The 23,472-nt window shown below is 38.6% G+C and overlaps 2 protein-coding genes across 3 annotated transcripts in view; one reads left to right on the top strand and one right to left on the bottom strand.

The window, feature by feature from the left end:
* The first annotated feature begins 10,101 nt into the window (after window positions 1–10,101).
* On the top strand, window positions 10,102–16,359 carry LOC134291377 (WW domain-containing protein tag-325-like). 2 transcript variants are annotated; one of them, XM_062859053.1, is made up of 6 exons: window positions 10,102–10,538; window positions 10,602–10,641; window positions 10,713–11,019; window positions 11,060–11,398; window positions 11,455–11,548; window positions 16,134–16,359. In XM_062859053.1, the coding sequence occupies exons 1-6, from the start codon at window positions 10,435–10,437 to the stop codon at window positions 16,312–16,314; spliced, it is 1,065 nt and encodes a 354-aa protein (XP_062715037.1). In that variant the 5' UTR covers window positions 10,102–10,434; the 3' UTR covers window positions 16,315–16,359. The 2 variants fall into 2 exon arrangements, with proteins under 2 accessions (XP_062715037.1, XP_062715038.1); XM_062859054.1 differs by having other exon boundaries at window positions 10,210–10,538; window positions 11,075–11,398.
* LOC109422663 (uncharacterized) overlaps window positions 16,301–23,472 on the bottom strand; it is a 33,488-nt gene continuing 26,316 nt past the window's right edge. Inside the window, exons 8-13 of the mRNA XM_062857572.1 lie at window positions 21,639–22,004; window positions 21,374–21,480; window positions 17,479–18,126; window positions 17,287–17,414; window positions 16,624–16,913; window positions 16,301–16,558 (exon numbers count right to left, since the gene is read on the bottom strand). Coding sequence (XP_062713556.1) covers window positions 16,392–16,558; window positions 16,624–16,913; window positions 17,287–17,414; window positions 17,479–18,126; window positions 21,374–21,480; window positions 21,639–22,004 — 1,706 coding nt within the window. The 3' untranslated portion in view covers window positions 16,301–16,391. The remainder of the gene's footprint in view (window positions 16,559–16,623; window positions 16,914–17,286; window positions 17,415–17,478; window positions 18,127–21,373; window positions 21,481–21,638; window positions 22,005–23,472) is intronic.

Below are 23,472 nucleotides of genomic sequence, written 5' to 3'. Positions count from 1 at the left end.
ATCAGAGACTACTCAGACCTCGACTCAGACTTAGACGTGGGCGATCCAATATATGAAAGGTTATCCAAAACGCTCTGGAGAATTCTCAAAGCGCATTCTCATAATGCTAGTAAGCCTAAGATGCCATTAACAGGAGGAAAATGACAAGATAATATAACATTACATGGTTTATGTAATGTAAACCAATACAACATAACAAAAGAGAACCATTCCAAAACCATTTAATTAAATGTATAACCAGTGGTGAAACTACAAATAAAAACAATATATTTACGGTACATTTTGTTGTTTGAAACCATATGGGTACCATACAATGTACGGTTTATTAAAACCCACGTATCAGTATTTATAACAATTCATTTACAATATAATGTATGGTTTTGCAAAAAAATATATATGGAGAAAAATATTTTTTTATATTGTTACGATACTTAACAACCCGTATAGTATATTGTAAAAATCTTATTTACAATTTACTGTATGGTGTTTTACATTACATTTTATTGTTTTTGTATTTTTATTTTTACAGTGGTTTCTATTGTAAAAATATGGTTTTAAATAGTACTGTTACAATACAACGTTCGGTTTTTCTACTGTATTTTTTATTCGGGTATTTACACCTTGTTGTTAAAACTGATTATTGTTCGTGCAGTTGAAAATCGGAATTTTTGACACGCGAAAATCGCTTTTTCTCCTGAACCGTGCGTCGGACGTAAGTCGGGCAAAGTCCGCTGGATAGAGGGCCAGATCCGCTTCCCAGCGCACTATGTCCGAGGTTAGGTTTCACGTACCTATGGATTTGGAGAAAACTCGATTGTCGTGTGTAGGGAAACTTCGGGTTTCAACCGCGACGACAATAAGGTAGCGATTTTTTGGAAGTCCTTGCCGAAAAAGTAAGAAAAACTAATTTGGTTACTCAAGTTGATGGACCCCTCGTTAGTTAGACCCCTCGAGTTTGGTCAAATGGTGGCTCATTTGTACTGTTATTGCTCAAAAGTTTCTTCTAAAACTCCCTCAAAATGAAAAATTGTTTAAAAGAGGAAAGATAGAGGTACTTTTTACATTTATAAAAAGTTGGGTCGGCCATATTGATTTTGGCCGCCATCTTGGATTTTTATACCAAAACTTTTTTTCACCATGTTGGCAACCACCGATTTTTTTGAGAGAGAAAAAAAAATACATCTCTAATGTTTTGATATGTTATACATGTATAAATGTCTCTGCTTTCAATTGATGCAACAATTTTGAAAATCAATGAATGCCAACATGGTGAAAAAAAGTTTTGGTATAAAAATCCAAGATGGCGGCCAAAATCAATATGACCGACCCAACTTTTTATAACTGTATATAGTAGCTTTATCTTTCCTCTTTTCAACAACATTTCGTTTGAAGGTGGTTTGTGGAGATATTTTCGAGTTATAACGGCTTATTTTAGCCACCATTTGGCCAAAATCGAGGGGTCTGCAACAATTGTTGTGGCTCTAACTAACGAGGGGTCCATAAATTTGAGTAACCAAATGAGTTTTCCTTACTTTTTCGGCACGGTTTTTCAGAAAATCGCAACCTTTAGCATTTTTAAAGACATGGTGTAAATAGTGGGCCGGTCTCAGCGAGAATTACTCGTATATCACATTATGTTATAAATGTTGTTTGACAACTTATTGTAATATAATTTAGTTTTGATTGTTCGCCATTTGGAGAATAATCAAACTAAATATGATACAATTTTGTAATGTTACAAAATTGTATCACATTTTAATAGAAACTAGAAACCCTGTAGCATTCATATCACATTCTTTAATTGATTAATTTTAATCTGATTATAACAAAATAGGTTATTACCTTGTTTAGACCTGTGTACTTTTTATTACAATTTTAGTTATTTTAACATCATCCTGCATCTAGGGGCAAGACAGATCTAACGAGAGCAAATCTGTGCTCGAAATGTTGTTCGGAATTTTTCACAGTTCCTCAGATTTTCTCCCATTCATACCAAAGTGTGATCTGGCAGCAATGCCAAACAGCAATGTATTGCATGTGCTGAATGAAGATTGTAGTTTTGGGATGTCTTTCAACAAATTTCGTCGATCATTGATAAAAGAGTAACTCAGAATTTCTCAGAGTTGCTCTCGTTTGAACAGTGTCTTGCCCCTAGTCCTGCATCTAGTCCTGCATCTACACTGAAAAAAAGGACATAGTAATCCTGACTGTATCGAGGGTGAAATTAAAACATCTTTACTACTTGATTTTGGTAGACCATATTTTTTTCTTGAAACTACCATGTGCAGGGTTCAATTTACTATGTCGATTTTTGTTTACATTTCATAGTATTCTTGAACCGCATTTCAAAGTTGATTTTACTATGGGCATTATAAACAGCATGGTTCGTTTAACCATGGCCTTATGTTTCTAATTACAATGTGTATGGTATAAGCGGCAGTATCTTTCTTGCTTTATTTACATTCCGAAAATCGCTGAAAAATAAATTTAACTATAGTTTTATTGCTTTTCGATTATGATTACAAAATAAACATAAGGCTTATTTAATTTAAAGAATAGTATCCCAGCAGCGGCTGAAACGGAGTGATTTGCCGACTTTAATGTTGTTTCTGCAGGATGTCCAGTTGGGATTGCATGACGGTGTCCGGAAGCTTGAGCGAAGTTGCTTTTGCGTGGACAAATGTTGGCCTGGCAGGGGTTTCTTTCCGGGGACTGTGAGTGGGTCCAGGATGTTCCTAGCATTCAATGGATATTCCTGAAATTGCTGGAGCTGGTGTGAGCATTGTTTGTGGGTCAGCATTGTGCACTTCGATTAGATCGACTTCCAGAACGGCAGGGAGAGAATCGTTTGAGCTGGCGGGAAAGGATATACTGTCCATGCCGGAGTTATCTATCACGGAAGTTGTTTTCTACTGTAGAAGAAACCTTGTTTGTTGCATCACAAATGCTGTTCACGTTCAAAAGGAACCGCTGCAGCCGCAAATGTGGTTTTTTTTGGTTGAGTATTTTTCGTTGAGGTTCCCGATTAGACATTCCGAAGGGATTCCATAAGTCTCGACGCTCCTCGTCGATGCAAATATCCTTCCATGTTCCTCCAGTTTCAAGAGTGGCTGCCGAGTCCACAGTAGTTCCCGCACGTAGATATTTTTGTGGAGGAAGTTCAGTCAGTGGCCTGTTATTTAAAATAGAACAAATTCTTGCTGTAACAAAACATTATCGATATTCTACGTTGTTTTGCCAATTAGAAAAGGGCTTTTCTAAACATTTACATTTCTACTCCTGCTGACCAAGTCTTCCTCACCTGTTTTCTATGTGGAAGCCACTGTTACAAAGAATCCACTGCCGGATGCTTTCCGGATTAACCCATCAGCAACTTATGCAATGTACTAGAATGTACTAGAAATTTCTAGATTGTACCGGCGTTTGAGCAAGAAACGGATCGCGATCGATTGTGATGAATAGACGCCCCTTATATTTATCTGCGCACAATTTACGTGAACACTGATTTGGTGCTCCTGAAGTAATAAATGTTTAAGACCAAATACTATTAATTATTATTTTTCAGCACATTAGGTTGTTTTGAAGCCTACTACAAAACAGTTTGGGAAAACTATGAGTATAGTCAAATGAAATGACAAGAAATTATTTAATCTGACTATGCTAAGTTGTGATGATTACTATTCTGGAAAATCATAGTAATCTCTACTATAATTTGACATATTTGAAGATAGTTTTTACTATTTTGGACATGGTAGTAATAAACATGAGTGCATTGTTGCGTGTACCATACATTCGTTTTCGGTGCATGGTAAAATTGATTGTAACATGGTTGCGGTAACTCAAATCGTGTTTATGTCAACTGAATTTCGGCATAGTAAAAATAAACACATCCTAATGGTTCAAATTACTATAATATTTTTTTCAGTGTAGTTTATAACACAATAAGTTATTGAAAAATATTTTTTGCAATTTCTCATCGTAATAGGCTGTTTTACCTCATGCAAATCTGACAGGAAAAGGCCTACTTTCCTACACCAAATTAACAGTGCTGTAATGGTTCATTACAGCACTTCTTTGCGTTGCGTAATGAACCATTACAGCACTGTTTTCAGTTTTGATCAACTTCTTGATTCTTTCTGGATGCAGTTTTGAAAAATTGTGACAACTGCATAGTATAACCTGCTATGATAAGATTTTCTTAAACATGGCAATGAGCATCAGCATGCAGGTTGATGAAAATTTTTGTTCAATCGGTAATTTATGAACTTGCAAAAAACGTTGTACGCAACTCGGTGTAGAACTCGATTTTTACAGCACTCGTCGTAATTATCCAACTCGGCAAGCCTCGTTGGATAAATGTACGACTCGTGCTGTAAAAATCGTCATTCTGCACCTTGTTGCGTAAACTACTAATAACATCATAACACATCATAACACATCATAACACTAGTCATAACACAATATGAATCATCTTGATATAATTTTCTAGGGCCGTTAAAGAATTCCTGGAGGAGTCCGTGGATGAATTGCTAAAGAAATTATTGAAGGAATTTATGGAGGAATTCCAAGAGAAGTTTCTGGAGGAATTCATTGACAAATCCCTGGGAGAATTCCTGGAGAAATTCCTGGAAGATTCCCGGGCGGAATCTCTGAAAGAATTTCAGAAGAAATGCATGAAGGAATTCCCGGGGGCATTCTTGAAGAAATCCTTGGAAGAATCCGTGGAGGAATTCCTCAATTTCTTGTGGAATTCCAGGTGGAATTTCTGGAGGAATCCATGGAGGCATACTAGGAGGAATTCCTGGGGGATTTTGAGGAGGAATCCATGAAGGAATTTATGGAGGAATCCCTGAAGGAATCTCTGGAAGAAACACTGGACGCGTTCCCAAAGGAATTCGTGAAAGACTTCCTGAAGGAATCCCCGGAGAAACTCCTGGAGGAATTTCCGGGATAAATCCCTGGAGGAATCTGTGAAGAATCCCTAGGATAAGTTCATGGAGAAATTCCTGGAGAAAATTCAGGACAAATCCCTTGAAAAAGCCCTCCTGGATTTCCTAGAGGTTTTTCTGAAGAAATTCCTGAAGAAATTTATGCAGGAATTCCTGGAAGAGTTTCTGGTGGAATTATTTGAGGAATTTTTGGAAAAATATTTGCGGCTTCCTGGAGGAATGACAGGAGGAACTCCTCGAGGAATTTCTGAATGAAACCCTCGAGGATTTTCTTGAGGAATTTTTTTTAGGAATATCTGAAGGGACTCATTTTTAAAATTGTGAGTTCCTTGGGGGCTAGGGGCAGGACAGATCAAACGAGAGCGAATCTGTGTTCGAGGTGTTGCTCAGAATTCCTCACAGTTCCTCAGAATTTCTCCCTTTTATGCCAAAGTGTGATCTGGCATCAATGTCAAACTGCAAAGTGTTGCATGTGCTGAATGAAAATTCCAGTTTTGGGGATGTCTTTCGACAAATTTCGTCGATCATTGCTAAAAAGAGTTACTCAGAAATTCTCAGAGTTGCTCTCGTTTGCACAGTGTCTTGCCCCTAGCTTGGGGGAATTCCAGAGGATTCCCTGGAGGAATTTCTGGAGAAATTCCTGGAGAAATTCCTGAAGAAATTCCTGAAAAAAATCCGGAAAAAAATTTCTGAAGATATCCATGGAGAAATCCCTGGAGAAATTTCTCGAAGAATTCTTGGTAGAAATCCGGAAGAAATTTGTTTGAATTTTCTGGAGAAATCCTTGGAGGAATTCCTGGAGGAATGTCTGGAGGATTTTTTTTAAGCATTTCTGAAGAAACTCATGGATGGATCTCTGGAGGAATTTCCGATGAAATCCCTGAATAAATTCCTGGAGGAATCCATAGAGGAATTTCGTAAATAAAAGTTCCGGAAGAAATGCCTTTAGGATTTTCTGGAGGAATCCGTGGAGGAATTCCTGGAAGAATCCTGGAGGAAATATTGGAGAAATAGAGAATGTTCTGGTGGAATTCCTGGACGTATTTCTGAATGATTCCATGGAAGAATTACAAGAGAAATTGCTTTAGGATTATCTGGAAGAATCCGTGGAGGAATTCCTGAAGAAATTCCTGGAGAAATTCCTGGAAAAAAATCTGGAGGAATCCATGGAAGTATCCGTGGAGAAATTCTTGGCATGGTTCCGGGAGACATTCCTTAAGGATTTCGGAGGAATCCCTTGATAAATTTCAGGAGTAATCCCGGGAGGTATTCCTGGAGGTATTTATGGAGGATTTTTAGGAAGAATTTATGGAGGAATTTCTGAAGAAATTTTTTAGACTTCTTTGATTAATTCCTGGTGGAACTCCTCGTGAAATTTCTGAAAGAATTCCTAGAGGAATTTTTAAAGAATTTCTGAACATATCAATGGATCAATCCCTGAAGGATTTCCTTGAGAATTACTTTGAGAATTTCTTGGAGGAACTAAATTCTGAGTTACTCTTTTTATCAATGATCGACGAAATTTGTTGAAAGACATCCCAAAACTACAATCTTCATTCAGCACATGCAATACATTGCTGTTTGGCAATGCTGCCAGATCACACTTTGGTATGAATGGGAGAAAATATGAGGAACTGTGAGGAATTCCGAACAACATTTCGAGCACAGATTTGCTCTCGGTAGATCTGTCTTGCCCCTAGCTGCAGAATTTAAAAATCTACCTTAAAATGAAAGATCGGGTTGAGAACTATCTCCGTAGTTTCGGTAATAGAATTTACTTGTAAGGAGAGGCTTTCAGCCCTTACCCGCTGTTACCCGGCAGGGCGGCCTTAAGCAGGGTACCTCCACTAAATATTGGATTTCGGATGAAATTAATTGATAAAATATATAATTGTGCAATTTTGAATACTTTTAATCTACTCTAACCTGAAGTGCGTTTTGCCCCGTTTTCCTCTTTGCACTTGTCGACGTCACTCGTTGGGGCCCTTGCTGCAAACGGTGGTGGTGGTCGTCGCTGGCTTCGCTCCCGCACGGACTATGCGGAGCTTCCTTCTTCTTCTTCTTTCTTCTTCTGCTTCTTCTTCTGGGCACTATAAGACCGCAAAGCGGTCGTCTTTGACGATTAGCTAGGGGGAGGAGATTGACTCCTTTATCGGACCCCCCCTAGCGACGGTGGTGATAAATCACCGGACAGGCTACTCGCCGTAGCAAGTCCCGGTAGAAACCGCAGTTTTACTACCGCAGGCGGTGCGCCCCTTTGCCCCTTACCTGCCTTCGTCTTCCTTGACTATTAGCTACACGGGCGAGACAAAGCTCTATTGACTGAGCCCGTGTAGCGAAGACGGTGGGATTTTGGACTCTTGGCGAACCGCAGCGCAATGGCGGTGGTCCTCACCCTAGCACTTTTAAGCACTATTCACTGTGCCCGAACCACGGGCCGGCACAAATGTTCGGGGGAAATACTGTTCACAATTCACTCCCGACGAGACTGGGAACAACCATCCAGCCTATACGGACAACGCGAAAACGGCACTAATTAATTGTTCCGGCACGTCTTTCGCGGAGTTAAAAATGTTGCGTCCGTCGCGATTCGTGGTTCGACACTTCCTTCCGAATGAAAACAAAACAGCCACACACCACATATCCACCGTATGCAATAGAGATAAGTGACATTTCAACACACGAACACTAGCGCAAGTTTTTCCTCACACAAAAGTGCACGCCGATTGAAAGGCTATTCAGATTGCATATGCAAATATTACCCAATCAAATTGGGTAAAACGGGTAAATAATGATAAAACCAACGTCCGGAGCAAGAGTGCAAATATTTTCCTCACAGTTTCACAACTACATCTACAAAAAAGGCACGCATACATTTGAACGTGATTACCACTATTGTTCTCCTGCTTGTTGCTGTTGATGTGTGCCTTTGAGTGGGGAGATTGGGGGTCAAATGCCTCACCGATACAATATATATACGAATTTATTACCCTAATTTTAACCAAATAAATATCAAATAAAAAGTAAATATAAAAACAAACAAATTAAAATGAACCAAAACACAGTGGTGTACGTGGGTGAAATGCACGTAACGACAGAAGTACACAAATTTGTAACCACGGGTTACATACTGAGGCTTAGTACATCAACTGTCAAAAATGTGAGCAAAAGGTAAACAAACCGTATTTGTTGATTCAGCTGTTCTAATTTCGTCAATAATTTACCGAATTTCTATGTTTATTGAAAACACTTTTCAGTTGTTCTGGTTTCCGCAATAATTCAAACTAGGGGCAAGACAGATCTAATGAGAGCAAATCTGTGTTCGAGATGTTGTTCAGAATTCCTCACAGTTCCTCAGAATTTCTCCCATTTATGCCAGAGTGTGATCTGGCACCAATGTCTAACTGCAAAGTGTTGCGTGTGCTGAATGAAAATTGCAGTTTTGGGGATGTCTTTCGACCAATTTCGTCGATCAATGATAAAAAGAGTAACTCAGAATTTCTCAGAGTTGCTCTCGTTTGCACAGTGTCTTGCCCCTAGTCTCCCATTTATGCCAGAGTGTGATCTGGCCTTGGGGCAAGACACTGTACTGGAGAGTACATTTTCCTTCACAGAGTTGCTCAGAATTTCTCCGGATTGCTCCCGTTTTGCTTGAGTATTGCCTGATACTATCGCAAAAAACAAAACAATATTGTCCGATAGCCCGCTTTTCTTGTAGTTTTAGGGGTGTTTTTCGACAAATTTCGTCGATCATTGGTAAAAGAGTTACTCAGAATTTCTCAGAGTTACTCTCGTTTGCACAGTGTCTTGCCCCTAGGATCTGGCACCAATGTCAAACTGCAAAGTGTTGCGTGTGCTGAATGAAAATTGCAGTTTTGGGGATGTCTTTCGACCAATTTCGTCGATCAATGATAAAAAGAGTAACTCAGAATTTCTCAGAGTTGCTCTCGTTTGCACAGTGTCTTGCCCCTAGAATTCAAATTGTCGACATTCAGCAGGATTTTACAGAAGTGTATATTTACTGAAATTCGGTAAAGGTAACGCACAGACAAACAGAAGTAACATTGACAAAAATTTCATCGACCATGCTTTTAATAATCATTTCAACTCATAGTTGCGGCCTTCACAAGCAGATTTACCTAGCGCCTTTCGTTGACGTTATTGCCAATCTTGGGGCAAGACACTGTGCTGGAGAGTACATTTTCCTTCACAGAGTTGCTCAGAATTTCTCCGGATTGCTCCCGTTTTGCTTGAGTATTGCCTGATACTATCGCAAAAAAACAAAACAATATTGTCCGATAGCCCGCTTTTCTTGTAGTTTTAGGGGTGTTTTTCGACAAATTTCGTCGATCATTGGTAAAAGAGTTACTCAGAATTTCTCAGAGTTACTCTCGTTTGCACAGTGTCTTGCCCCTAGTTGCCAATGCAGTGTTTAAAACAATTTCTCCAGGTGATGGTAGTGTGAACTGTACGACAGATTTTGATGAAAAAACAATTCTAGGCGTTACGGCTGTTAGTTTGTGGGCTAGGTTTCTTGTCGAAATTGAGTTATTTTTGCTGATTTCTGGTATTGATAAAAATTCAACATTCAAAATACTCAAGACTAAGATATTTAAGACCAACAAACAGTGGAAATGTACCTAACAAGAAAAACTTTCAATACAACATTTTGAATAGAATCAAAGAGAAACCGAATTTCTAGAGATAACTCAATTCTCCTATGAACTTTTTGAAAAGTTTTACCTGTCCCAGTTATTTTGAGTATCTCTTGTATGAGACAAGCTCATCAATTCATGGCGTCGATGCATGATCCATTGCTGGCTGGAAGAGAACTACTTTCTGGCATCGGCTACTGTTCGAAACAAAGTACACCAGTCGAAAAAAAAACTAACACATTAGAAATCATTATCCTATACTCGAAGTAAATAAAGTAGAGAAAGAACAAGAAGAAGAAGTAAAAGAAATAAGGGAATGGAAGAAATTAAAAGAAGTTGTGGACGAAAAGAAATTAAAGGAAGTAAAAAAAGTAAAGAAAGCAAAGATAATGAACAACATAAAGAGGGTTTAGTAAATAAAGAAAGTAATAAAGGGGAAAAAAGAATAGAAAGAATTAAAGCTTGATGTCATGAAATGAAAATAATACAGAGAGGTAAATATAGTTTAGTAATTGAAATTGAAACCGGATGCCAAAAAAGTAAGTAAAAGGCAAGGAAGGAATAAACACTCCAACCGTTTATTAAGACAAGTAATTACTCATTTAATGCAAACGCAAAGTCCCACTATGCAAGAACCGTCGATATCAATATGACGAAAACAGTTTGATAAGATAACCAATCATCAATGAGTGTAGTGAATTTCCCACACGAATAGAAATGCAACATTATTCGGTGACTAAATATCCACACTGCTTAGTGCTTATCAGTTAGCGGGTTTCGAGCAGCTTGTTTCTCTTACTCGCTAATTGTGATTGTAGTTCGCGTTCGTAATGGCAAACGATCAGTACCGCAATTCATTAGGTCTGGCCCAGCCCAAAAATCGGCCCAAAAAGTTACTGGATGGATTTAGCAATCGGAAAAGTTTTTCGAAAAAGTTTGTGGAGTGCATTAGAAATTTGATTTCTTGAATAATCAAAACTTTTCCGTTCGTTTGCAGAGCTGTTCCAGAAAATCACCGAAGCTCCCGAGAGGCTAGGGTAAGTACGCATAACATCCGGGTGTGTTATACATATCACTACTTATCGAACTTCAAATGTTACAATTCTAGTCGGAATTCGGATCTTCGCCGTCATCGAGCATCAACCTCAAAGAGCAGTTTCTCTATTTACAAAACCAGCACCAGGAGCTGTTTGAGGAATACAGTGTCTTGAAGCAGAAATACCGAGCCCTGCAGGAAAACTATGAGAGGTTGAAGGCCGAGCACTCTACACTGGAAGACGACTACAATACATTGAAAAGTGATTACAAGAACCTAGAAGAATCGCACAAGCCATTCAACGTGCGGAAGATTCTGCAGCTGAAGTTCAAGAAGCGTGCCGATAAGGAGTCACTAGAGAAGCGGAATATTATACAGAGTAATCTGCATTGGCCATTGGTCGTCAGGCGTTAATCTAGATATTCAAATTTCAGACGAAGCATGCTTCAACACCTACTTGGAGGATGTGATCAAGAGCGATACGCTACGCATTCCCAGGATTGTGGTGGAATGTGTGACGATCGTCGAGTCTAGCGACAAGTTCATGAAATCACCCGGGCTGTACAGGGTGTCGGGTAACCACAACACCATACAGAACCTTCGGTACGACATCAACTCCGACAACTACAAGAAGCTGCGGAAGCAGAAAACACCCCATGAGGTTTGTGGTGTACTGAAGCTGTTCCTGAGGGAGTTGAAGGTACCGATTGTTTCGTTGGCGTTGCTAAATCAGATCATACCCGGGCCGTCGGATATGAGTGAGTTTTGTTATGGAGGGGAATGAACATAAGTCTCTCATGTTCCTTCTTTTTAGTTCACTCGAGAACGATCAAAGTGTTAGAGCTGGTAAATTCGCTGGATGAGCTGAGGAGAAATACGCTAAGATTTTTGATGCAGCATCTCAAGAAGTAAGTTCGATGGCCGTGATACGAGATATATTGGTGAGCTCGTTTCATACTAGGGGCAAGACACTGTGCAAACGAGAGCAACTCTGAGAATTTCTGAGTAACTCTCTTTGTCAATGATCGACGAAATTTGTTGAAAGACATCCCCAAAACTGCAATTTTCATTCAGCACACGCAACACTTTGCAGTTTGACATTGGTGCCAGATCACACTTTGGCATAAATGGGAGAAATTCTGAGGAACTGTGAGGAATTCTGAACAACACCTCGAACACAGATTTGCTCTCGTTAGATCTGTCCTGCCCCTAGGTTTCATACTATTTAGAAAGATGGCATGGGAAAGATCCATCTAGTGTAGATGGAACTAAAACTTCCTATAAAAATTTGTATTCTGATGAAATTTTGTATGGGAATTTTGGAGAAAGCTGGAAAAGTTTTCTCTAAAATAATTGCCTGTGGGATTTTTTCATTTATATTTTTAACTAGGGGCAAGCCATTTCTAACGAGAGAAAATCAGTGCTCGAAATGTTGTTCAGAATTTCTCACAATTCCTCATCAGATTTTCTCCCATTTATACTAAAGTGTGACCTGGCACCAATGTCAAACTGAAAAGTGTTGCGTGTGCTGAATGAAACTTGCAGTTTTGGGGATGTCTTTCGACCAATTTCGTCGATCGTTGATAAAAAGAGTAACTCAGAATTTCTCAGAGTTGCTCTCGTTTGCACAGTGTCTTGCCCCTAGGTGTGTATGTATGTATGTGTGTGTCTGTATGTCTGTGCGCAAAAAAAGTTCACTCGCTTTTAAGGCACTTCCCATTGGCGGATCCCACACTTCTGAACGAATTCCTGGCGTAATCCCTGGAGGAATTCCAGGAGGAGTTCCTTGAGATATTTCTGAAAAAACGCCTTGAAAATTTCCAGGATGATTTCGTGGAAGAATCATTGAAGGAATTTCTGGAAGCTCACCTGGAGGAATCTTTGAAGGATTTTCTGGAGAAATCTCTGGGAAAATCCCTGGAGAAATTCGTGAACTAGGGGCAGGACAGATCTAACGAGAGCAAATCTGTGTTCGAGGTGTTGTTCAGAATTCCTCACAGTTCCTCAGAATTTCTCCCATTTATGCCAAAGTGTGATCTGGCACCAATGTCAAACTGCAAAGTGTTGCGTGTGCTGAATGAAAATTGCAGTTTTGGGGATGTCTTTCAACAAATTTCGTCGATCATTGACAAAGAGAGTTACTCAGAAATTCTCAGAGTTGCTCTCGTTTGCACAGTGTCTTGCCCCTAGTTCGTGAAGAAACCGCTGAAGGAATCCCTGAAGCAATTCCTGGACGAATTCCTGGAGGAATCCCTAAAAAAATCCTGGAGGTCTTCCTAGAGAATTTACTGGAAGAATCTATGAAGAAATCCCTAGAGGATTTCCTGGGGAAATTGCTCACATAATTTCAGATGGATGTCCAGGAGCAATTCCTGGATCCATTCTTGGAAAAGTTCTTGTAGAAATTCCGTGGGTAATTCCTGGAGGAATTCTTGGAGGAGTTCCTGGAATAAATTCTTGGATAAAATTCTGGATGAATGCTTGGAGGAATTCGTAGAGATCTGCTTGTGAGAATAGCTGGAGGTATCCCTGAAGTTATTCCAGGAGGAGTCTCTTGAAAAATTGAGAAATTCCTGGAGAAATTTCTAGAGTAATTTCTGGAGGAATTCCTGGAGAAATCCCCAAAGGAATTCCGGATGGAATCCCTGGCGAAATCCTTGGAGAAATTTGTGGAGAAATCTCTGGAGGAACCTCTGAAGCAATTCCTGGAGAATCTTTGGAGAAATTGCTGGAGGAATGCCAGGTAGAATCTCTGCAAAACTCCTGAAGTATTCCTGGAGAATTTCCAGGAAGAATTTCTGAAGAAATCCCTAGAGGATTTCCTGGAGAAATTGCAGACATAATCTGAAGGTTGCCTGGAGCAATTCCTGGATCAATTCCTGGAAAAGTTCCTGTAGAAATTCCTTGGGTAATTCCTGGAGGAATTCTTGGGGGAGTTCCTGGAATAAATTCTTGGATAAAATTCTGGATGAATGCCTGGAGGAATTCGTAGAGATATGCTTGTGAGAATTGGTGGAGGTATCCCTGAAGTTATTCCTGGAGGAGTCTCTTGAAAATTGAGAAATTCCTGGAGAAATTTCTAGAGTAATTTCTGGAGGCATTCCTGGAGAAATCCCCAAAGGAATTCCGGAAGGAATCCCTGGCGAAATCCTTGGAGAAATTTGTGGAGAAATCTCTGGAGGAACCTCTTAAGCAATTCCTGGAGAATCTCTGGAGAAATTCCTGGAGGAATTCCAGGAGGAATCCCTGAAAAACTCCTGAAGTATTCCTGGAGAATTTCCTGGAGAATCTCTTTAGAAATTCCTGGAGGAATGCCAGGTAGAATCTCTGCAAAACTCCTGAAGTATTCCTGGAGAATTTCCAGGAAGAATTTCTGAAGAAATCCCTAGAGGATTTCCTGGAGAAATTGCAGACATAATCTGAAGGTTGCCTGGAGCAATTCCTGGAAAAGTTCCTGTAGAAACTCCTTGGGTAATTCCTGGAGGAATTCTTGGGGGAGTTCCTGGAATAAATTCTTGGATAAAATTCTGGATGAATGCCTGGAGGGATTCGTAGAGATATGCTTGTGAGAATTGGTGGAGGTATCCCTGAAGTTATTTCTGGAGGAGTCTCTTGAAAAATTGAGAAATTCCTGGAGAAATTTCTAGAGTAATTTCTGGAGGAATTCCAGGGGAAATCCCCAAAAGAATTCCGGAAGGAATCCCAGGCAAAATCCATGGAGAAATTTGTGGAGAAATGTCTGGAGGAACCTCTGAAGCAATTCCTGGAGAATCTATGGAGAAGTTCCTGGAGGAATTCCAGGAGGAATCCCTTAAAAACTCCTGAAGTCCATAGAGAATTTCCTGGAGAAAATGCAGACATAATTTCTGAAGGATGTCCAGGAGCAATTCCTGGAGGAATTCCTGAGGTAATTCCTGGAGAATTTCCTGGATAAAATCCTGGAGGAATGCTTGGAGAAATCCCTGAATTACTAAATGAATTTCCTCTCTAGAGGGACTCTGGGAGAAATTTCTGAAAAAAAATACTTGAGAAATTTCGAGAAGACCTTGGAGAAATTCCTGGATGAAACCCTGGAGGAATGCCCGCATGAACTTTTGGAGGGATCTCAGGAGGAATTTCTGAAGTAATCCCATAAGAAATTCCAGAATGAACTCCTGGGGAATTCTTGGAGGGTCCCTGAGGTAATTCCTGGAGGAATATTTGAAGGAGTTCGTAGAGGAACCGCTGAAAGAATTCCTACAAAAATATCAGGAATAATCCAAGGAAGAAGGCCTGGATAAATTCCTGGAACAATGCCTGGTGGAATTCTTGGAGGAATTTCTGAAATAATTCCTGGTGAAAACTGTGCAGAAATTCTTGTAGGAGTTTCTGGAAAAATCGTTGAAGGAATCTCTTGAAGAATTCCTGGATAAATTCTTGTAGAAGAATTCCTAGGAGAATTCCTGGCAGAATTCTTGAAGGAATCCCTGAAGGAAACTCTGGTGGAATGCCTGGAGGAAGTCCTGAAGGAATGCATGGAGGAAACCCTGAAGGTATTCCTGAAAGAATTCCTGTAGCATTTATTTGATGGATCCTTGGAGGGTATCCTAGAAGAATGCCTGTAGAAATCCCGGAAGGTATCTCCAGAGGAACTCCTGAAGAATTCCTGGAGGATTTTTTAGAGAAATCTCTGCAGAATTTCCTTGAGGAATCCCTGGAAGAAATCCTGGAAGAATTCCTGAAGACATTTCTGGAAGAATCTCTTAAGGAATTCGTAGAGGAACACCAGGAACAATTCCTGAAGAAATAGCTGATGGAACTCTTGGAGAAATTCTAAAAAACTGCTTAAAAGTGTTTGTGGAGGAATCCCTGTAGCAGTTCCATAAGGAATATCTAGACCAATTTCTGAAGAAACTCCAGAAGGAACCCCGGATGCAATTTCAAGAGGAATCGCAAAGAGAATCCCTAAACAGTTCCTAGAGGAAGTACTGAATTAATTCATGGAGGAGTTCCCTAAAGAATACAAGCAGGAATTCATGGAGGATATTCGAAGTTGCTCCAGAAAGAATCACAGAAGGAATTCCTGAGTGAAGTCTTGGAGAAATTCTTGGAATCCTCGGAGTAGTTCCTAGAGGAATCCCTGGAGAAATCCAGTTCGAGGAGAAACTTCTTGAGGAATCCCTGCAGCTGTTCCTGAAGAAATCCCTGCAGGAGTTGCAGGAGAAATCCCAGAAAGAATCCTCTGAGCAATATCAAGAGAATTCCTAAAAGAATCTCTACACATTTCCTGGAGCAAATACTGGATGAATTCTGGAAGTTGTTCCTGAAATAATCACTGAAGAAATTCCCGGGTGAATAGAGGAATTCACATGTAACCACGGTGTCGAGTTTCTGGAAAAATCCTTGAAGTAATCGCTTAAAGAATTCCCGGATAAATCGTTGTAGGAGTTCCTAGAACCCGCTTAAGATGCTGCTAAGCCATATTCTTCTTTTTTTTCGCTCTATGTTCCACAGGGTGGCCGACGTTGAGGAAAACGAAATGGACTCGACCAGCCTTGGGATCCTGATGAGCTCGTGCATCTTCAACGAGACCCTGTCCGATGTGTGCCCGCAGCGGTTCGAAGCGACAAGCGCCGTACCGCGGGAATGCACCCGCACGATGATCGAATGTTATGAAGAAATTTTTGTGCTTTGAAATCGTAGGGGTTTTATTTGCATTCAATAAACTGTTTCCATGTCATTGCTTACCTACTGTTTAAAATGACTGAGAAGTTATTTGTTAGATCTAGAAATGAAACGAATGGGCAGCTTTTCGGCAGGCTTCAATACGATTTCCGCTTTCAGGACCGGTTCCATATCCGGCGTTGGAAGCTCCAACCGGAAGGTCTGAATCAGCTTCGTAATGGCTATCTTCATCTCGTATTGCGCAAACTTTTGACCTAGGAATAGTAACGATTTTAAGGTTGATTAAGTCCTTCGATGGCATGTCCTTCCCTCATCTCACCTATACAATTCCTGCTTCCGGCACTGAACGGAATATAGGTGAACGAACTGTGATTGCCACCCTCCTTGATGGCGTTGAACCGCTCCGGGATGAAGCGTTCCGGATCTTCGAAACAGCTAGGATCACGGTGCATTTGGAAGATATCGACACTGACGCAGGTTCCCTTCGGGATGGGCATGTCGTCCAGTTGGGTATTCTCGGTGGCAATACGGGCGATCATCGGTACCGATGGGTACAGCCGGAGCGATTCCTTGATGACCAAATCCAGATAGCGCAGATCATTGAGAGTGCTGAAATAGGAGGGATACAGAGTAGCAGGAGTAGAAGAGAAACGAATTCAAGAAACGGCAATACGAGAAGAGAGTGATTACAGAAGTGATTGTAAAGCTGGATCGGAACAATATGTGGAGGTTTTAGGCAACTGATCACGGCGTGTGTCACAAGAATGCGCCTGTTCCTGTGTACCCGGGAACAGGATTAAAAGCAATGGCTGCTGGATGCAGGCGGTTGAAGAAGACATGGGAACCCTAGATGTTCGTAAAATCGACGAAGACAATGCTCTTCAATATGCTCAGCGCTGGAGTAAAAGCTACGCTGTTGCGGACAAGATATCATGGTAGGCAGTACCGCATTGAAAATCTTAAGAATACAAGAATGTCTTACTGAAGAGTGAGATTGGTGGTGGATCCAACGACGCTACTTATCTCTTCGAACAGCTTCTGTTGAACATCTGGGTACTTGGCTATGTTGAACAGTAGAAATGTTAAGGCAGACGCCGTCGTGTCATGTCCCTGCAAGAATAATATTTGTATTAGATGTTATTATGTTTCACACAAACAACCGCCGCGAACTCACAGCGAACGTAAAGGTGTCCACCTCTTCTCGGATGTCATCATCCGAGAGGGGTTTCCCATCCACGGTTGCTCGCAGCAGCAAATCCAGCAACGCCATCTTCTTTTTCCCACTACCCTCTTCTTCTTCCTGGTCAACTTCATCAGGTTGATCCTTCAACAGCTGGCGCTTCCGCTCAATTATTTTCAGCGTAAACTCCCGCGTATCCCCAATAAGCTTGTGAAACCTCCTGTACTGCTTCGTGAACCGGAACAGCGTATCCACGCTGGCGAACAGGTTGAAGAACCGCCAGTACAAAATCGACATCAGCTCTTCGACAGCCGCCGGGTAGAACGAATCCTCCGTTTGGGCATTACAGCTGTATCCGAGAGCCGTTTCGCACAGGACGTCCAACGTGTACAGCTTCAGCGTCGGAAAGACGTCCACCTCGGAGCCCCCGTACGACGCCAGTTTACGGCACAGGACGTCGGTTTTTTCGTTGAACACCCGCACGAAGCTTTCGAGGATCTTGAAGTGGAAGCCCGGGGTGAGCACCTTGCGTCGCTTGAACCACTTTTCACCCTTGGAGATGAGCAGTCCGTAGCCGATCCATTCGGCGACTTTGTCGTAGTCTTCGGACTTGGAGGCGTACGATTGGGTGTTGAGGATTTTCTGAAATGACGGACATTTGTGGATTTCAGTAACCGTGGCTAGATAGCCGTAGTGAAGAATGCGCAGAATATAAGGAATATAAGGAATATAAGGAATATAAGGAATATAAGGAATATAAGGAATATAAGGAATATAAGGAATATAAGGAATATAAGGAATATAAGGAATATAAGGAATATAAGGAATATAAGGAATATAAGGAATATAAGGAATATAAGGAATATAAGGAATATAAGGAATATAAGGAATATAAGGAATATAAGGAATATAAGGAATATAAGGAATATAAGGAATATAAGGAATATAAGGAATATAAGGAATATAAGGAATATAAGGAATATAAGGAATATAAGGAATATAAGGAATATAAGGAATATAAGGAATATAAGGAATATAAGGAATATAAGGAATATAAGGAATATAAGGAATATAAGGAATATAAGGAATATAAGGAATATAAGGAATATAAGGAATATAAGGAATATAAGGAATATAAGGAATATAAGGAATATAAGGAATATAAGGAATATAAGGAATATAAGGAATATAAGGAATATAAGGAATATAAGGAATATAAGGAATATAAGGAATATAAGGAATATAAGGAATATAAGGAATATAAGGAATATAAGGAATATAAGGAATATAAGGAATATAAGGAATATAAGGAATATAAGGAATATAAGGAATATAAGGAATATAAGGAATATAAGGAATATAAGGAATATAAGGAATATAAGGAATATAAGGAATATAAGGAATATAAGGAATATAAGGAATATAAGGAATATAAGGAATATAAGGAATATAAGGAATATAAGGAATATAAGGAATATAAGGAATATAAGGAATATAAGGAATATAAGGAATATAAGGAATATAAGGAATATAAGGAATATAAGGAATATAAGGAATATAAGGAATATAAGGAATATAAGGAATATAAGGAATATAAGGAATATAAGGAATATAAGGAATATAAGAAATATAAGGAATATAAGGAATATAAGGAATATAAGGAATATAAGGAATATAAGGAATATAAGGAATATAAGGAATATAAGGAATATAAGGAATATAAGGAATATAAGGAATATAAGGAATATAAGGAATATAAGGAATATAAGGAATATAAGGAATATAAGGAATATAAGGAATATAAGGAATATAAGGAATATAAGGAATATAAGGAATATAAGGAATATAAGGAATATAAGGAATATGAGGAATATAAAGAATATAAGGAATATAAGGAATATAAGGAATCAGTGTACGCAGAATATGCCACCGCAAGCGAAAAATAGGCAACAAAGAAGGCACAGCAACAACGCTTTGTTTTTTCGTTAGCAGATAATGACAAAATCGCTCCCGAGTATGTTCACAACAAAAACGGTAGGAATATTTGTCTCGTTCTATTCACATCGTGATTTTCGCATTGTTTTACAACTAAAACTCAATTCAGAGGTTTGCAAGAGTCTTATTCCGTGCTTATGAATGCGATAATGTGGGCCGAAAATTTCAGCAGAAATGCCGGAATATCAGTACACGCACGACAAGCGACGTTTGTTTTATTGCTCTCATCGCCTGACATGCGTTTGTTGCGGAGCGCCTTTGTTACCAACATGCACCGCTTAGGACAAAGCGTTTGTTTTTTGGCGTGATCCGTTTTTCGTACCCTGTAAGGAATATAAGGAATATAAGGAATATAAGGAATATAAGGAATATAAGGAATATAAGGAATATAAGGAATATAAGGAATATAAGGAATATAAGGAATAAAAGGAATATAAGGAATATAAGGAATATAAGGAATATAAGGAATATAAGGAATATAAGGAATATAAGGAATATAAGGAATATAAGGAATATAAGGAATATAAGGAATATAAGGAATATAAGGAATATAAGGAATATAAGGAATATAAGGAATATAAGGAATATAAGGAATATAAGGAATATAAGGAATATAAGGAATATAAGGAATTTAAGGAATATAAGGAACATAAGGAATATAAGGAATGTAAGGAATATAAGGAATATCAGGAATATAACGAATATAAGGAATATAAGAAATATAAGGAATATAAGGAATATAAGGAATATAAGGAATATAAGGAATATAAGGAATATAAGGAATATAAGGAATATAAGGAATATAAGGAATATAAGGAATATAAGGAATATAAGGAATATAAGGAATATAAGGAATATAAGGAATATAAGGAATATAAGGAATATAAGGAATATAAGGAATATAAGGAATATAAGGAATATTAGGAATATAAGGAACATAAGGAATATAAGGAATATAAGGAATATAAGGAATATAAGGAATATAAGGAATATAAGGAATATAAGGAATATAAGGAATATAAGGAATATAAGGAATATAAGGAATATAAGGAATATAAGGAATATAAGGAATATAAGGAATATAAGGAATATAAGGAATATAAGGAATATAAGGAATATAAGGAATATAAGGAATATAAGGAATATAAGGAATATAAGGAATATAAGGAATATAAGGAATATAAGGAATATAAGGAATATAAGGAATATAAGGAATATAAGGAATATAAGGAATATAAGGAATATAAGGAATATAAGGAATATAAGGAATATAAGGAATATAAGGAATATAAGGAATATAAGGAATATAAGGAATATAAGGAATATAAGGAATATAAGGAATATAAGGAATATAAGGAATATAAGGAATATAAGGAATATAAGGAATATAAGGAATATAAGGAATATAAGGAATATAAGGAATATAAGGAATATAAGGAATATAAGGAATATAAGGAATATAAGGAATATAAGGAATATAAGGAATATAAGGAATATAAGGAATATAAGGAATATAAGGAATATAAGGAATATAAGGAATATAAGGAATATAAGGAATATAAGGAATATAAGGAATATAAGGAATATAAGGAATATAAGGAATATAAGGAATATAAGGAATATAAGGAATATAAGGAATATAAGGAATATAAGGAATATAAGGAATATAAGGAATATAAGGAATATAAGGAATATAAGGAATATAAGGAATATAAGGAATATAAGGAATATAAGGAATATAAGGAATATAAGGAATATAAGGAATATAAGGAATATAAGGATTATAAGGAATATAAGGAATAAAAGGAAAACAATGCTGGTGAAAAATATCAAATAGATCAATGTCACCCCGTTTTACGATACCCACGTCCAATATAATAAGCTTTCAACTTACCTCGGCGATGTCCGGTTTTGCAAACACCAGCGTGTATTGATACCAAAAGCTCAGCTTATACGCCGTTCCATACTGCTGTGCGTATCTGCGAAGCAGCTTGAATATCTCTTCACCCGGTTCACATGGATGTGTTGTGTATGTGCGGTATGCGAATCGCAGAGAGCAAGAGAGCCCGAGAGAGCAACCAAAAGCATTCGTAATCAAAACAAGTTACATTATCGGAGAAACAACAAAAACACTGATTTCTACTTGGCATATAGCTTACCAATGGAGCTGAGATTCACGATTTCCGTTGCACTTCCGACGATGGGCCATTCCGGTGGACCGGCAAGTTTTGGGAATTGTAATAATTTTCGGTGAACGAAGGCAAACAACAGGAACAGTGTTATCACTAGGGAGAGAAGCACTAGAATCACCATCATTCCATAAGGCAGAACCGAATCGGACTGGTTGGCGAGTACTAGCAAGATAGTACCAACCGGTAGACGGAATAAGCTATCAAGTCGTATCAACAGTTGAAGATTGAGAGAATTGTGCTCTTTGTTGTGGTTCTTGGTGAGTATTCTGTTCAAGCTTCGAATCGCGATGAGGCGGTTTTGAAATGCCTGCATGAATGCTAATTGTAAGCGTCCTAGGAGTTAATGATGTATAATAGACATTATACATAATTCTATAATTGTTGGGGGTAGTTTCGGACCTCGTTTTGCAGCTCGCCTTTTTGGGGGTTAGACAGAGCTCAAAAGCTGTAATCCAATTTTATTAAATTATTTCGTTGAAATTTACTATTAGTTGATATGGGACTTAGAATTCAGGTCGAACTTTAAGTCTAGCTACCTGCCAACGTTAATTCTCTCTTTTTACAATAAAAAAAAAGTTTAATTTTGCTTCAATTTAACTCTACCTTCTTCATGGAACGAAAAATGGTTTGAGATGGAATGATTTGCGCAAATTTATGACTGATAGGCAAACTGTCACTACCCGACTAGAAAATTGTAACAAAAATATAACATAATCCTAACAAATCATGATATTTATAACTCATTGTGATATAATCACGTTCAACATCCTTGGTGTTTTCAAAATACTATAACTCAATTATATCACATTATGTTATAAATGTTGTTTCATAACTCATTGTATTATAATTTAGTTTTGAATCTTCGACATTTGGGAAATAATGTAACACAATTATATCAAATTATGATGGAAACCAGTAATCCAGAGGCTAATATTCATATCACATTTTGTTATAATTTTGATATGATTATAACAAAATAGGATATAATCTTGATTATACCAGTGTACTTTTTGTTACAATTTTAGTTATTTTAACATCATCCTGCAGCTAGTTTATAACATAATAAGTTAGAGAAAAATATTATAACATCATAACACAATATGATACAAACTTGATATAATTTTCTAGTCGGGTATGTCACGACATGTTTGCTGTCGATGGACTATGCACCCGTTCAATGTTCTTCGGTTTTCAAGAGCAGTGGCGTCGTGTCCCCGACATTCCCCGACCCGTAATGCTGGTCACAAGACTCCAGCTGTCTAGCGTTACTCAAGTCTGTAGTAATAGAGTCACCTCATATTGTTATATTTAACTAAAACATTTTAACAAATCTGAATAATATCAAATATCCCCTTTCGTTAAAATTAGCTCGAAAATGTTCGAAATGTATATGCATGCAGATTAAACATTTTGGCAACACGCCCAAAAAGTGTAGACATTTCTCAACAAGAGAGATGAGAAAAGAGAGTTTCCCTTCTACCATACAAGGTAATCCCCAGTCTATGGCTCTTTTGTATTTTCTCTCTCTCACACAGTGCGAATCGGAACAAGCAACATGAAAAAATCAGGGCTCCTAGCATGAGGAGACGATGCACTCGAGGTAGTCTTTTGGATATAGCAGACAGCGACGGACGTGCGATGTCGCAAGCAGCAGAGGATTTGGCTGATGAAGTTTCGGCCGGCGCTTACGTGTGTTTGGCTGGTCATGAAGGCGGAGATATGGCGGAAGGCAGCGGAAGCTCTGCTGGGGCTTTCGTAAGTTCTGCCGGTTACGACAAAGTCCTTTTGGTCACGACCGCTC

The sequence above is a fragment of the Aedes albopictus genome, chromosome 3 (genome assembly GCF_035046485.1).
Source record: "Aedes albopictus strain Foshan chromosome 3, AalbF5, whole genome shotgun sequence".
NCBI lineage: Eukaryota > Metazoa > Arthropoda > Insecta > Diptera > Culicidae > Aedes > Aedes albopictus.
The sequence above is the reverse complement of the archived record's forward strand: the minus strand, read 5'-3'. Positions and strand labels throughout refer to the sequence as shown.